Below are 16,465 nucleotides of genomic sequence, written 5' to 3' on the forward strand. Positions count from 1 at the left end.
ATCTACACACACTACCACACAATGAAAAAAACAGGTTTTTAGAATTGTTTGCAAATGTATACAACAAAAACCGACATTTCACTTTTTTACATCTCTTTAATAAAGAAGCTTGATCTGGTTTGAGACACTGAAGTGGACTTTGAACAGTGGACATTATGCATTCTGCACCTCTTGGTTTTTAGAACGCCCCTCTTCCACCTGCTTGACATTCATGTATTCCTCGCAAAGAGGGGAAACGATTTCAAATGATCGGAGCATGGGCGTGATTTCCAGAGCAAATGACTGATTCTCAAAATAAATAGGATCTGAAACCAGCGAAGATGGCTGCAGTTTGAAGACCCCGGCACAATGAGAGAGAGGGAAAGACCCTGTGAATCAGCTATCAAATCCTCCGAGCCGCCAGATGTAATTAATTCTATGGAACGGGAGACCAATGGATGAAGTAATTTCCATGGGTGTGAGACACCTGGGTGCAGCGGAAGTGTTTCATGGCATTACATTATTCATGTCAACCCCCAAAACAGCATCTCTACATTTGAAAATCCTCTTTCGCTCACACACTGTTCCTCCCCCTCTCTCTGTGTTGCTTGCTGGTGCTGTCAACACTAGCTAGCTAACCCAGCATGCTGCTGCGCCTTAAATCCCTGTTGTTAATTCCCTTTCCGCTACCTTGTAAATAGTCAGGAGGAAAATTGAGGTGAAAAAAGCGAAGGCTTACCCATTCCCCCCTAATCCTCATTTAAAGAGCATATGCCTGGTCCAGAACTGGAGATGAGTAACTCTAAACCCTCTGTCCATCTGGACTGATGTTATCAGGACCCACACAGATGGAAAGATGGAACACGACCAAACAGAGAGCTGTGGAGAGAGCAGAAAGTAGGAGAGGGTAGCTATTCGGGATACTGGGGTGTTTGTGTGTGTGTGTGCCAGGTTTAAGGATATGGGGATTGGGGACACAAACTACTTGGCACAAAGGTATGGAGTCAGGGACACACTTATGTTGGATACTGTTTTGTCTAGTAGCGCAATTTTTCCACAGCATTCTAAATTAAATAATTCTCCCAAAACCACTAATTCCTATGATTCACAGCGTTAACTCTGGAAACAATTTTTTGTGAAGAAATGTTAAATACTGTTTTAATAAGGTTGGTACGAACATGTGGAAATCTGTTGCAGCTCAAGTTGATTACAAAACCCACAATGCAATGCTCTCTCTCTGGGCTGGCTGACTGGCTAGCAAGGTTCTATCTAGTAATCGTAGCTACACACAATAATACCATAATCAATATCAGCATGCGAACACGGCCACCTCTAGCCTTTTGGGGTGCCCTAAGCAAGTTTTGGTTGGGGGGCCACCACCTTGTGGCAAAACATTTCATTAGCCCCCCTCTTGAAGGTGGAGAGAAATGTTTGTTTTAAAGTTAATTTCCTGCAATTATACACATTTTGCCATGGGGCAGCAGATAGCCTAGTGGTTAGAGCGTTGGGCCAGTAACCGAAAGATTGCTGGATCGAATCCCTGAGCTGACAAGGTAAACATTTGTCGTTCTGCCCCTGATCAAGGCAGTTAACCCACTGTTCCCCGGGCGCCGATGACGTGGATGTTGATTAAGGCAGCCCCCAGCACCTCTCTGATTCAGAGGGGTTGGGTTAAATGCGGAGGACACATTTCAGTTGAAGGCATTCAGTTGTACAACTGACTAGGTATCCCCCTTTCCCATATAATTATTGTTTTGTTTTAAAGGCCTAGTGCAGTCAAAACGTGATTTGTTTTTGTCTTTTATACATCTTTCCAAACTGAGGTTGGACTATATTGTAAACTTGATGATAATGCTCTTTTAGTGTAAGAGCTATTTGAAAAGACCACCTGAAACTTCAGCCTGTTTTTAGAGGGATGGAGTTTTGGCCTTCCATGGTGACATCACCTTGTGGAAAATTAGTTAATAGACCAATAAGAAAGAGGGTTCCAAACCTCTCTGCCAATAACGTCAAGTTTTCCCCTCACCACTCAGACCACTCTAAGACAGTCCAAGTGAAATTCTTGCTTGAGAAATTGCTCTCTGCTAAGAAGCTATTTTTGTTTGTTTTTTACCATTTTAATTGAAAACATTGACAGTAAGGTACTTAATTATTTGATATTGAGAACTGCTGCATTGGATCTTTTTTTTTTAAAGCAAGTTTTCTACAATTCTACACATTTTGCCATGGGGTGGAGAGATGTTCTTTTCAGTTTTAAAACTCATTTCCAGCAATTCTACAGATTTTGTGGTGACTTATTATGTTAATATGATGTGAGTGAGAATGACTAACAAAATCAATGGGGCACCCCGGGAAGTCAGGGCCCCTTAGCACGTGCCTGGTCGGTATTTGACAAAAGTTACTACAAGTTTAGATAAGTGGCTAGACTAACTTACCAGTCTAAAACATGTTAGATGACATGGCTAATTGAGTGACTGTCAGTGACTGACATAAGAGATAAACTGCTTGTGCACAACCACATTTTGAAATTGCACCTGGTGTATTCTACAATTCTTACTCTCAATAGTAAGTTGATATCCCGACTGAGTTCCAACAACATGCTATTTTATCGTGGCCCCCTAGGGCCCTAAGCAACAGCTTAAGTCGGTGAAAGAATGAGTTGAATAATTTGGTCCACTATACTTTGTCATGACGGTATAGACAGATGGATGTGTTCCAGACAAGTATGCCCATACCATCTATTGGCTGATTGTCAAATCTGGAGTGCAGGTAATTGTTTTAAAAGCGTTAGGGAATAACACATCACATTTCATATCTCCAGTGATGGGAACCTTATGATGCGTTACAACACGATTTCCTGATTTCACAAATGGACGCCTTAGAAGTTAAATAATAGTTATTTTACTGACTCATAGAACATAGACTATCACCAAATTGACAGGCATTTCATGAGTGACATTTATGGAGTGGATTATCCCTTAAATAGCTTTTTGGGACACAACATTGTTGACAATAGTAGGGATTGGCAGCTAGAGAATGCTAGACTTCCATCAGGGCCTGTTCTCTTTCTGAAAAGATCCATGTTATCTCATCTCTGGCTCATCTGCTAAACGCTGCAGTGAAAACTCGGGCTCCGTAATATAAAATAAAAAAACACTTTCCCTGGCTGGCTTTCTTCTCACACAGAATGAGCTCTGATCAAAGCCTAATGGCCATACTGAACAGTACAGTGGTGAAGGCTCTCTGTGGGTAGCTAAGGCAATGAGTCATTCTGCCCCGAGCCCCCCAGACCACAAGTCTCAGAGAGGCAGAGACCTAATGCTAGCCAGCCCCGGGGAATGAAGGCTCCCTGCTCCTGAAAAAGGTTTGATCCCTGTACCTCAGACACAACCATAAGCCAGTGACCACTACGCCGACATTTAGATGAGATTGTCCCTGTGTGTGTGAGAGAGGGAAATAGAGGATATATGAACAAGTCTTAAATATACATTGGATGTTCACATAGGCTATCATTAATGGATTCTCTGAAGCTGTGTGAAAAAGCCACAAGCTCCCTGTTAGAGGTCTGCATGGGTATGATTTCTTCTTCTGAGGATCACCACTTTATATGAAGAATGTAAAATGTCAGAATAATAGTAGAGTGATTTATTTCTGCTTTTATTTATTTCATCACATTCCCAGTGGGTCAGATGTTTACATACACTCAATTAGTATTTGATAGCATTGCCTTAAATGGTTTAACTTGGGTCAGACGTTTCGGGGAGCATTCCACAATCTTCCCACAATAAGGTGGGTGAATTTTGGCCCATTCCTCCTGATAGCTGGTGTAACTGAGTCAGGTTTGTAGGCCTCCTTGCTCGCACACCCTTTTTCAGTTCTGCCCACAAATTTTCTATAGGATTGAGGTCAGGACTTTGTGATGGCCACTCCAATACCTTGACTTTGTTGTCCTTTTTGCCACAACTTTGTAAGTATTCCTCCAAACATAAACAATGGTCATTATGGCCAAACTGTTCTATTTTTGTTTCATCAGACCGGAGGACATTTCTCCAAAAAGTACAATCTTTGTCCCCATGTGCAGTTGCAAACCGTAGTTTTTTTTATGGTGGTTTTGGAGCAGTGGTTTCTTCCTTGCTGAGCCGCCTTTTAGGTTATGTCGATATAGGACTCGTTTTACTGTGGATATAGATACTTTGTACCTGTTTCCTCCAGCATTTTCACAAGGTCCTTTGCTGTTGTTCTGGGATTGATTTGCACTTTTCGCACCAAAGTACGTTCATCTCTAGGAGACAGAACACGTCTCCTTCCTGAGCAGTATGATGGATGAGTGGTCCCATGGTGTTTATACTTGCGTATATTATTGTTTGTACAGATGAACTTGGTACCTTCAGGCGTTTGGGAATTGCTCCCAAGGATGAACCAGACTTGTGGAGGTCTACATTTGTTTTCTATCAGAAGCTTCTAAAGCCATGACATAATTTTCTGAAATTTTCCAAGCTGTTTAAAGGCACAGTCAACTTAGTGTATGTAAACTTCTGACCCACTGGAATTGTGATACAGTTAATTATAAGTGAAATAATCTGTCTGTAAACAATTGTTGGAAAAATAACTTGTGTCATGCACAAAGTAAATGTCCTAACCGACGTGCCAGAACTATAGTTTGTTAAAAATAAATTTGTGGAGTGGTTGAAAAACAAGTTTTAATGACTCCAACCTAAGTGTATGTAAACTTCTGACTTCAACTGTATTGGTTTCTTTTTTTTCTCCGCTGTAAACATGACAGACGAAAGCAGCGCAATTGAAGTTGAATTCACCAATGCGAGCGCATCAGGCTGCAATTTGATAAAGTATCTGTTGTCTCATTTTATACTCTCTTGTGTGTCATATTTGGCCCGCTGGCCTTGTTTGACACGTGAGCTAGCTAATTAGCCACGTTATGACTGACTGACTTGTGAGCAATGCTCCTGCTAGTTTGATTGTATTGACATTCCCAGTCGTCCATTTTGTTCAAAATATTGAGTAATTGAAACTGAAACATTGCATCCCGAATGGGTGGAGGCAGCAAACATGAATATGCAAGGCCAGCTGTGATTTACAAGCCGAAAGCAATATTTTGTGACTATCAAGAAATGTATTGGTGAATTATATTTATCATGCATTGAACTGCATCCATCTATTTTGCCAAAAATGCATTACTGTATGTCATGGAATTGAGTCATATAGAACCTATTTTTACAACCTCTAAGTTGTTTTTTAAGCATAAACTGGGAATTTTATATATTTTTTACTTATGAATGTCTCTGTTTCATATCTGCAAAGTAGTTAAAAAGCTGTCAGTCCAACTTTAAGCCTTGGTATGATAGAGGCATCATAGAAGTCCATCTCTTTTCCAAAGGTTAATTTCTTTATTTGAATGAACTACAGTCCATGTACAGTGCCTTCGGAAAGTATTCAGACCCATTACATTACAGCCTTATGTTAAAATTGAGAAATTAATAAAAAATCAACTTTCTACACACTATACCTCATACTGACAAAGTGAAAACATGTTTTCAGAAATGTTTGAAAATGTATTTAAAAATAAACAGAAATACCTTATTTTCATAAGTATTCAGAACCTTTGCTTTGAGACCCGAAATTGAGCTACAGTGCATCCTGTTTCCATTGATCATGCTCACACACCTGTCTATATAAGGTCCCACAGTTGACAGTGCATGTCAGAGCAAAAACCAAGACATGAGGTCGAAGGAATTGTCCGTAGAGCCCAGAGACAGGATTGTGTCGAGACACAGATCTGGGGTAGAGTACCAAAAAATGTCTGCAGCATTAAAGTTCCCCAAGAACACATTGGCCTCCATCATTCTTAAATGGAAGAAGTTTGGAATAGAGCTAGCGAAAAGGTGACTCCGGGATGCCTACCTTCTCGGCAGAGCTGGAAAGAAAAAGCCATATCTCAGACTGGCCAATAAAAATAAAAGATTAATATGAGATAAGGCACACAGACACCGGACAGAGGAACTCTGCCTAGAAGGCCAGCATCCCGGAGTCGCCTCTTCACTGTTGACGGTGACACTGGTGTTTTGCGGGTACTATTTAATGAAGCTGCCAGTTGAGGACTTGTGAGGCGTCTGTTTCTCAAACGAAACACTCTAATGTACTTGTCCTTTGGCTCAGTTGTGCACCAGGGCCTCTCACTCTTTCTATTCTGGTTAGAGACAGTTTGCGCTGTTCTGGGAAGGGAGGAGTACACAGTGTTGTACGAGATCTTCAGTTTCTTCTCAATTTCTCACATGGAATAGCTTTAATTTCTCAGAACAAGAGTAGACTGACGAGTTTCAGAAGAAAGTGAATTGTTTCCTGGCCATTTTGAGCCTGTAATTGAACCCACAAATGCTGATGCTCCAGATACTCAACTAGTCTAAAGAAGGCCAGTTGTATTGATTTTTTAATCAGGACAACAGTTTTCAGCTGTGCTAACATAACTGCAAAAGGGTTTTCTAATGATCAATTAGCCTTTTTAAAATGATAAACGTGGATTAGCTAACGTAGATTTGATGGGGGACAATAAACAATTTTATAAATGTTATAATAAGGCTGTAACATATCAAAAAAAGTCAAGGAATTTGAATAAATTCTGAAGACACTGTACATCTCATCCTCGGATTTCTTCAATTTTTTACAGATAAGACATCTTGTATTTACCAAACAACATGATTTGAATATGCTAAAAGACTCATTGATTTCCTTCTGAGGAATATGAATAGGAAGATACAATTTAGAAATTATTTTTATGTCTGCCTTGATTTCTTCCCAGATAACACTAATAATCTCTGTGTCAAATATGGAGCAAACTTGGGGGGGAAAGTATTACAAATGAGGAAGGGGAAAATATCTGTGATACTTGTCATTGGTGCTCATACAATCTGAAACATAAAATGTTGCAATTTAAGATTCTATATAGAGTATATTATACCCCTGTACGTGCATAAAATGTATACAGAAATGTCCTACCTATGATGGAGATGTAAGAAACAAAAGGGGACTATTTTCCATATGTTGTGGGCCTGTCCAGAGTAATCTAATTATTGGGACGGCATAATATTGTTTAGATCTCAGTGTATGTCAATCAACTTTAACAGGGCAATAAAAGTTTAGTTGACTTCTATCAACAGAAGTTGTGTAATTTAGCCCTTATATCGGCAAAGAAATGTATTGCTCTGCATTGGGAGTCACCCGATTCTCTAACAGTTGCCCATAGGTTTGTGTAATTATCGCGTTAGATAGTGTGCGTTATAATATAATCTGCAAACCCAGGATATTTTTATACATGTGGGCAGAATACCTGGAATATGTTCAACGTAAAGGGTTTAATGTATGAATTTGTACAGTCCCTAAAATAACTAAATGCTTACTGACTAACAATCTTTGTGGATGGGTGCCTCCGGGTCTGGCCCTCGTGGCCCCGGATGCTTGGTCCCTCCCGGCTCTAGCACACCAGATCCAACTAGCCATTAAACTAGCAAACCTTGGATCTGAGTGGTCTGTTGTGCTGCTGTCAGGATGGATCGGTATGTGGAGTGGCCTAGGGGCGCCAGGGCCGGTGTGAGAGGCACCGTCGCAGACTATTAAATAACTCTGCAGGTGAGGAAATAAGACAGATGGAGCTACTTAGGAAAAGCTCATGATAGATAAATTAATTGAAATGTACCACTAAATCTAGGCCAATAAGTATACTTCAACAACCTAATGTAGGCCAATAAGTGCAAATACCTAGAGCAAATACCAATGTTTGAGTAATTGTACTTCTATTTTATTATAATTATTTGTTTTGTTTGTTTTTGCTTGGTTTCTTGTGTTATTTATGTTCATGACTTGCTTGGTATGATTTGTCTGCTGCTTTCCCATCCATAGGATAGAGATGTGAGGGAGGGTGGGGTTGAGGGGGAGAGGGTAGATTGGGAAATTGGGGTGAGGTTAAAAGTGGCTTGATGGGCAAGAAAAAAACAATACATCCTGTAGGATGAATTACTGTTCAATTGTATTATATGTCATTGTAAAAAATTAAATAAATAAAAAAGATGATGAAATGCCATTGGAAGAGGCTAATGAAAGCAGGAAGTGATTATGACTGGAGGCACTAATCAGTAAGGTGGATGTGATTGCTCTGGTCTGATGAAGGAAACATGCAGGTTAGGCAGGGCGCTTGATTGCTCGGGACTGGGCTCACGTCTTTGTCAAGATAAATGAGTCAGGCAGATGTTGACATGCTCTTAATTGAGTGTTTGACATTATGAGCCTCGCATGAAATCACTGTGATGCTAGAGTGACTCAGAATGGCTCTGAGGAGGAGAGAGCGAGGGATGAGGGAGTGAGCACAAGAAAGGGCTAGGTTCAGGCAGATTAATGGGTGAATCCATTACCACAAGAGTATTTGTGCGCCCATTAGGCCCGGTGCTGTGTAGTAATGTTTCCTGTCGTCATCCTGGCCTTTCCCTCTCACAGGTCCTCCTCTGAAGCCATTAGAGCACATTGGGGGGCTGAAAACACACTCATTTCACACTGCTTGCTATGTCACACACACACACACACACAGTGTTTCCCTTTGCCAGTAATTGCCAGCTTTTGGCTAATAACAACAACAAAAAAGTTGATTAATAAAATTGTTGCCGGCCAAATTGACCGGGAGAAAAAACAATCCCATTGCAAAATAATGCTTTTTATTTATTCGATGGAAATACATTTGACCGTCATGCTTTTCGGTCTATAAGTTAATTTGCTAAATTTAGTAGAATTAAATTGGTGCGTGTGTATTTTTTAGTTAGTCATCATGTGTCTTATTTATCACATGTGCACAGCATATTTTGAGCGGACTATCACTTGTCAGACCGCGCTAGAGATGCTGCTGCAGCTCCTCAACTGGTTGCTACTGGAGTGAAACGTGCTTTTATAAGCTCAGTCATTGTGCAACAATTCTAACAAATCGCGTGTTAAAAACAATTTTGATGGCCACGATTTAAAAAGCGCTACTGTTTTTATTTCTCTGATAATTGAATCCCGCCTCCCATTCGCCATTAAAGTGCATAGGCAGCGGTAGGCAGGCTATCAGTGCATCACCCACCACTTTGCAATGTGACCTGAAGGCAGTATGCATTTTGAAAACATACTTAATTGTACACGTACTTAACATTTTAACATATTGTGAGGCATGTCTTAACTTGCTTCAAAGTAGCCTAGGCAAAATCCAACCATAGAAACATGGTGGCAATTATTTTATAAAGACTTCCTCATATGCTGCTGATACCAGCATTTCTCTCTTGTTCTATTGGTTTTCTTATCAACTTTATTTCATTGTCCAGAAGCCAAACGCACAATCCTAGTCATATTGGCGTCCCATCCTAGTTGTTGCATCTTTAGATTCCCCCTCTAAGTTTCTAACAGAGATGTTGATCTCTGTCACATATGGAACTGCTCTCATTAGATGTGCTGTTTAGCACAGTGTTTTCCCACGAATTGCATTTTGGCAAATGTTTGGAAATCACATTTTATTGGCTACTTCATTACAGGAGTTGCATGTTCTGTTAAGATGAATTACCATAATCTAAAAGTGATTTCTGCAATTCTGAGCACTGTGGGTGAACGCCCTAATGGCTTTACACCAATTCATATGGGTCTGGTAAGTTTCTCAAATGGCCGGTAAATTAAAATCTTCCCGGTCACGTTGTCAGTGGCCACATTGTCCTAACGTAAAACCCTGTAAACCCTCATGACCGCAATAGTCAGTCAGTGAACATATCGCACTAAATAGCACATAAATATCATATAGGAGTATATGTTTGTGAGGACGTACTCATAAATGCATAGGACTCCAGCCCTCCGGTGGGCTAGAACTGCCAGGACGGTGTCTTTATCTGGACTGAGTCAGTTCTAACCACACACAGTGTAAACACATTTCCTATCAATTAAAGTCTGCAGATAGACACACACACCGACATGAAAATGTATTCATGTTTTGAGTTGAGCGTTATGTAAGTAGTGTGGAGCTGTTATTTTGGTCCTGAAGAGTGGATCGGCACACATTAGGGAACTGTATGGTAATGAAACACAACAGACCTTCACTGTGTCTATTCTGGCAGCCAGTTTACTCTTAAAGAAGGGTAATTAGTATAAAATGCCTGTCTGTCTTGGTGAATTAGTGGCTGCGGTGAAATGGCTCATATCTGTGCTACAGTAGGTGATCCCTAACCCCCCTTCCCCCAATGGTCTCTTCCATTCTCCTCTCCCATCTTTTCTTCTAGCTTTTCATTGTGCAGCTGTCTCTCCTCTGCCAGCCTGAGGGCTCATCTTGAGTGAAGTGAGCTGTAATGGCAGATGTCATCAACACACGTCTCCATTCCCACAGTATCCACCTGACCCTTTTTTTTAGCTCTCTGTAATCTCTATGTCGCTCCCTTCTTCTTTTTCCTCTTTTCTTATACTTTTTTCACTGTACCCCTGGGTCTGTTAGTCTCTTGCTCCCTCCTGCCTGCCTGCCGTGGGGTCAGGTTGTACTTTGTATTGCAGCTGCTAAAATGGATGGCTTTTAGTGTTCTGTTCTCTCCCTTTCTCTCACACACGTCCCCTGCTCTCAGTCAGGGTTCGGCCCTCAGTTTCTCAGCCAGCATCTCCAGGGCCCCACAGCTGAGTCCACACACACATTAGACATCTTGTCCCCTCGCGCAGGTCGTGTGGAATGACAATATTTCACTTCTCTTTTCTCTTTTGTATTAGAAAGCTGTCTCCTGCCTCTTGTTGTTGGGTCATTCTATATGATTTCAATCACTTTCTGACTGCACCACTTTTGATTTTAGAATTCAAATAGTGTATTCGGAAAGTATTTCAGACCCCTTGACTTTTTCCGTATTTTGTTGCGTTACAGCCTTATTCTAAAATTGATTAAATTGTTGTTTTCCCCTCGTCAATCTACACACAATACCCGATAATGACCAAGCAAAAACAGGTTTTTATAAATGTTTTCCAATGTGTTAAAAGTAAAAAACTGAAATATCACATTTACATAAGAATTCAGACCCTTTACTCAGTACTTTGTTGAAGCGCTTTAGCAGCGATTACAGCCTAGAGTCTTCTTGTGTATGATTTAAGGAGATTCAGAGACTTGTCCCGAAGCCATTCCTACGCTGTCTTGGCTGTGTGCTTAAGGTCGTTGCCCTGTTGGAAAGTGAACCTACGCCCCAGTCTGAGGTCCTGAGCGCTCTGGAGCAGGTTTTTATCAAGGATCTCTCTGTACTTTGCTCCGTTTATCTCTCCCTCAATCCTGATTAGTCTCCCAGTCCCTGCCTCTGAAAAACATCCCCACAGCATGATGCTGCCACCACCATGCTTCACCGTAGGGATGGTGCCAACAGTGGGACCTTATATAGACAGGTGTGGCTTTCCAAATCATGTCCAATCAAGTTGTAGAAACATCTCAAGGATGATCAATGGAAACAAGGTGCACCTGAGCTCAATTTTGAGTTTCACAGCAAAGGGTCTGAACACTTTTACATTTTTTAAGTATAAAAAAAAAAAAATGTATACGTTTGCAAAAATGTCAGACTGTATTCGCTATGTCATTATGGGGTATTGTGTGTGGATTGATTAGGGATTTGTTTTTAAATTCCATTTTAGAATAATGGCTGTAACATAACAAAATGTGGAAAAAGCCAAGGGGTGAGTACTTTCCGAATGCATTGTAGAACATCCCTGTTTTATAGTCTCCAACAATGGAGAGTATATTACAGTATATTATAGAACAGCAAGAGGACAGGATTGAAAGAGGAACATATATTGTCGACGTTGCAGCTGCTTCTTTGTCCTGAAGTAGGCCTTGCAGGTAAAGTGTTGATGGTAAAATGTCTCCTTTTGATCCTTTTGTGTATTTACTTTTCCACAGTACATGGCTCCAGGGAATATCCTAAGCCTTGACCATGTAGCCTAAATCTTTACTTAACTTCTTATGGGGCAGGTAGGTGGGACGGTAGCGTCAATAAAGCTTAACTTCTTGTTAATCCAGCTGCTGTGTCAGATTTCAAAAAGGCTTTACAGCGAAAGCACACCATGCGATTATCTGAGGACAGTGCCCCGCATACAAAAACATGAAAAACATTTTTCAACCAGGCAGGTTTGACACAAGTCAGAAATAGCGATATAATAAATGCCTTACCTCTGAAGATCTTGTCTGTTGGCACTCCAAAAGGTCCCAGTTACATCACAAATGGTCCTTTTGTTCGATAAAGTCCTTCTTTATATCCATAAAAACATCAGTTTAGCTGGCGCGCTTCATTCAATAATCCACCGGTTTCCCTCCTTCAAAATGCATACAAAATGAATCCCAAACGTTACCAATACACTTATCCAAACAAGTCAAACAACATTTATAATCAAATCTCCGGTACCCTAATACGTAAATAAACAATACAATTTAAGACGGAGAATAGTATGTTCATTAACGGAGATAAATAACAAAGAACGAGCATGGAAACACTACAGCCAAAATGGAAGCCACTTAGAAAAACTACAAATTCTAGCTAATTTTTCCAAAAACCAGCCTGAAACTCTTTCTAAAGACTGTTGACATCTAGTGGAAGCCCTAGGAACTGCAATCTGGGAGGACTTCATGTACTCATAATAAACATGAAAGCCATTAGAAACAGTGGTAGGCTGAAATTATTTGTTGTTGTTGGATGGTTTGTCCTCAGGGTTTCGGCTGCCATATCAGTTCTGTTACTCACAGACATTATTTTAACAATTTCAGAAACTTTAGGGTGTTTTCTATCCAAATCTACCAATTATATGCATATCCTAGTAACAGGCAGTTTACTTTGGGCACACCTTTCATCCGGACGTGAAAATACTGCCCCCTACCTAAGAAAGGTTAACTTTACCATTGTATGACCATGTTTGAATCTTACTGTTTGGTGCCCACTTCCTGCTGTACCTTTTAGGTGCCCACTTCCTGTCTGAGGTTATTCACTTCCTGGTTATGTTGTAACCTGTGTGCTGACTTCCTGTTGTGCCCCTTTAGGGAGGAGGAGGAGAGCCTGCGCGATAAGATTCGTGTGGACCACGAGCGTGCGCTGCAGGAAGCCAAGGAGAAGCTGAGGAAGTCCCGGGACGAGCTGCGGGCTGAGATCCAGACGGAAAAGAGCAAGGTGGTGGAGGACCTAAAGAAGAAGAAGGAGGTGCCCAAGCCCCTGCCCCCTGTCCCCATGCCCAAGGTGGTGGGGGTCAACGATGGAGACCCCGTGGAGCCTGACGTCAAGGAAAAACGAGACAAGATCAGAGAGGTGAGGCAGAAGGAGGGAGAAGGGGTGGGGTTGGGGGGTGTGGATGAGTGTGTGTGTGTGCCGGTGTGCATGTCCTTATCTTTGTCTTTTGTCTGTCCCTATGTCACGGTCTTCTCTGTGTGAAAGGGAGATCTAGGAGACAGAGATGTGTCTGATAGTTCAGATGCTCTTTCTGCGATGCTGAGTAGGGACCGACACACAAACAGCCAACCTGAGACCGTTTTCCCCCATCCGTCCATTCTTCCAGATAATTACCTCTATCATGCCTTTCTGAATGCCACTTAGTCAGAACACTTACTGCGGCACGAGGCAAGCCCATTTGCTCTAAACCTTGCTTTTGTCTCCCAATGAGCCTTTTGTTCCCACATAATTATCATTCAGAGAGTATGCTGCCTGCCATACACTCATAGCTATACGGCGGCTGCCTGATTACTTTGTGATTGTGAGCACCAATCATATCTCTACAGAACAAAGGCCAACTGTCATCAACAGCAATGTTTTCAAGGAGGGAGGATGGCTATGTGTCGTGCTATTGCAACATGTTGTAAAATCTTGCGAGACTCTTCATCAACCGCTTTTAGTTACTCCTTGTCTGTCACAAATTGTCTAACCAATCTTGTCATGGAATGGGAATGTGACACACCATCTGTCCAACCAATATCGTCCCTGGAATCATCTCTGCCTTATAATGTTTCTACTTGGACATGTAGCCTTGCTCAAGGGCACGTCGACAGATTTTTCACCTTGTCGGCTCCGGTGATGGCCCAACACTCTAACCGCTAGGCTAACTGCCAATCATGTCACTGGGTCTTGAAAAATATCTGACTTAAATGTGAACACAAACTAAATGCAGAGGGGATATTGTGTGTAATTGTCATGCCACTCAGCCGTTGTCCCTAGAAATAGAACCATCTTCAATGTTCAGATTCCCACCATATACACTACATGACCAAAAGTATGTGGACACTTGTTGAACATCTCATTCCAAAATCATGGCCATTAATAGGAGTTGGTCCCCCCTTTGCTGGAGTTGGTCCCCCCCTTTGCTGCTTTAACAGCCTCCACTCTTCTGGGAAGGCTTTCCACTAGATGTTGGCACATTGCTGCGGGCACTTGCTTCCATTCAGCCATGAGCATTAGTGAGGTCGGGCAGTGATGTTGTGCGATTAGGCCTGGCTCGCAATTGGCATTCCAATTCATTCCAAAGGTGTTCGATGGGGTTGAGGTCAGAGCTCTGTGCAGGCCAGTCAAGTTCTTCCACACGATCTCGACAAACCATTTCTGTATGGACCTCGCTTTGTGCACGGGTGCATTGTCATAGTAAAACAGGAAAGGGCCTTCCCCAAACTGTTGTCACAAAGTTGGTAGCATAGAACTGTTCAAAATGTAATTGTATGCTGTAGCACTAAGATTTCCCTTCAATGGGCCTAGCTCAAACCATGAAAAACAGCCCCAGACCATTTCTTCTCCTTCACCAAACTTTACAGTTGGCACTATGCATTCTGGCAGGTAGCGTTCTCCTGGTATCTGCCAAACCCAGTTTCGTCCGTCGGACTGCCAGATGGTGAAGCGCGATTCATCACTCCCAAGAATGCGTTTCCACTGCTCCAGAGTCCAATGGCGGCAAGCTTTAAACCACTTGGCATTGCGCACTGTTATCTTAGGCTTGTGTGTGGCTGCTCAGCCATGAAAACCCATTTCATTAAGCTCCCGACGAACAGTTCTTGTGCTGACGTTGCTTCCAGAGGCAGTTTGGAACTCGATAGTGAGTGTAGCAACCGAGGACAGACTATTTTTACGAGCTAGCCACTTCAGCGCTTGGCGGTCCTGTTCTGTGAGCTTGTGTGGCCTATGACTTCATGGCTGAGCTGTTGTAGCTCCTAGATGTTACAGTTGACTGGGGCAGCTCTAGCAGGACAGACATTTGACAAACTGAGTAGTTGGAAAGGTGGCATCCTATGACGGTGCCACGTTGAAATTCACTGAGCTCTTCAGTAAGGCCATTCTATTGCCAATGTTTTTTTTTATTTACATTTTTTTATTTGACCTTTTATTTAACTCGGCAAGTCAGTTAATTAAGAACAAATTCTTATTTTCAGTGATGACCTACGAACAGTGGGTTATCTGCCTTGTTCAGGGGCAGAATGACAGATTTTTACCTTGTCAGCTCAGGGATTCGATCTTGCAACCTTTCTGTTACTAGTCCAAGTCTCTAACCACTAGGCTACCCTGCCCCCCCAGGGTAGTTTGTCTATGGAGATTGCATGGCTGTGTGCTCGATTTTATACACCTGTCAGCAACGGTTGTGGCTAGAATAGCCGAATCCACTAATTTGAAGGGGTGTCCACATACTGTTGTATATGTAGTGTACCATATCTCCTCCACCATATTCATTTTTCCTATTGGGACCAGAGCAGAAATGCTTGCAGGGATTTTTATGCCATTGAAATCCTTCCATATATATGTAAAAAAAAAAAAAAAAAAATGTTTAAGTACAGTACCAGTCAACATTTTGGACACCTACTCATTCCAGGGTTTTTCTTTATTTTTACTATTTTCTACATTGTAGAATAATAATGAAGACATCAAAACTATGAAATAACATATGGAATCATGTAGAAACCAAAAAAGTGATGAACAAATCAAAATATATTTGAGATTCTTCAAAGTAGCCACCCTTTGCCTTGGTGACAGCTTTGCACACTCTTGGCATTCTCTCAACCAGCTTCACCTGGAATACTTTTCCAACAGTCTTGAATGAGTTCACACATTGGAGAAATGTGATGAATTGCAGTAAATTTGCTTAAATATAACATTTCTCTTCACCGCCAAGATAGGGGTCCTCTACAATAACAGAAAGGCCTGTGTTGTACTGCATTTATAAAGAGATATGTGTGTGTGTGTGGTATTCCCCATGGAGCTGGGTACTGTAACTGTAAAGCCCTGATAAATCGATAGCGTAATTAGGGCTTTTAAATGGTGGCCCATAAAGACCGTAGAGAAGAGGATGAGGCCACCCTCCTCTCTCCCTGCCTCCATCTCTCTCTCCATGAGCAATCCCCACAGTACATAGCAAATGGCCCTGTGTGATCCTTAATATGATCCATATGACACCACTCTATCCAAGATGGTGTGTTTAAATATCACACGTCTCCTTTAGGGTA

At 41.7% G+C, this 16,465-nt stretch overlaps 1 protein-coding gene across 3 annotated transcripts in view; it reads left to right on the forward strand.

The window, feature by feature from the left end:
• LOC115128576 (mannosyl-oligosaccharide 1,2-alpha-mannosidase IB-like) overlaps positions 1-16,465 on the forward strand; it is a 138,341-nt gene that overhangs the window by 20,022 nt on the left and 101,854 nt on the right. For all 3 annotated transcript variants that reach the window (XM_029658542.2, XM_029658522.2, XM_029658532.2), the window contains one exon: positions 13,040-13,301. In XM_029658542.2, coding sequence (XP_029514402.1) covers positions 13,040-13,301 — 262 coding nt within the window. The remainder of the gene's footprint in view (positions 1-13,039; positions 13,302-16,465) is intronic.

This window comes from Oncorhynchus nerka, linkage group LG1, assembly GCF_034236695.1.
Source record: "Oncorhynchus nerka isolate Pitt River linkage group LG1, Oner_Uvic_2.0, whole genome shotgun sequence".
Taxonomy (NCBI): domain Eukaryota; kingdom Metazoa; phylum Chordata; class Actinopteri; order Salmoniformes; family Salmonidae; genus Oncorhynchus; species Oncorhynchus nerka.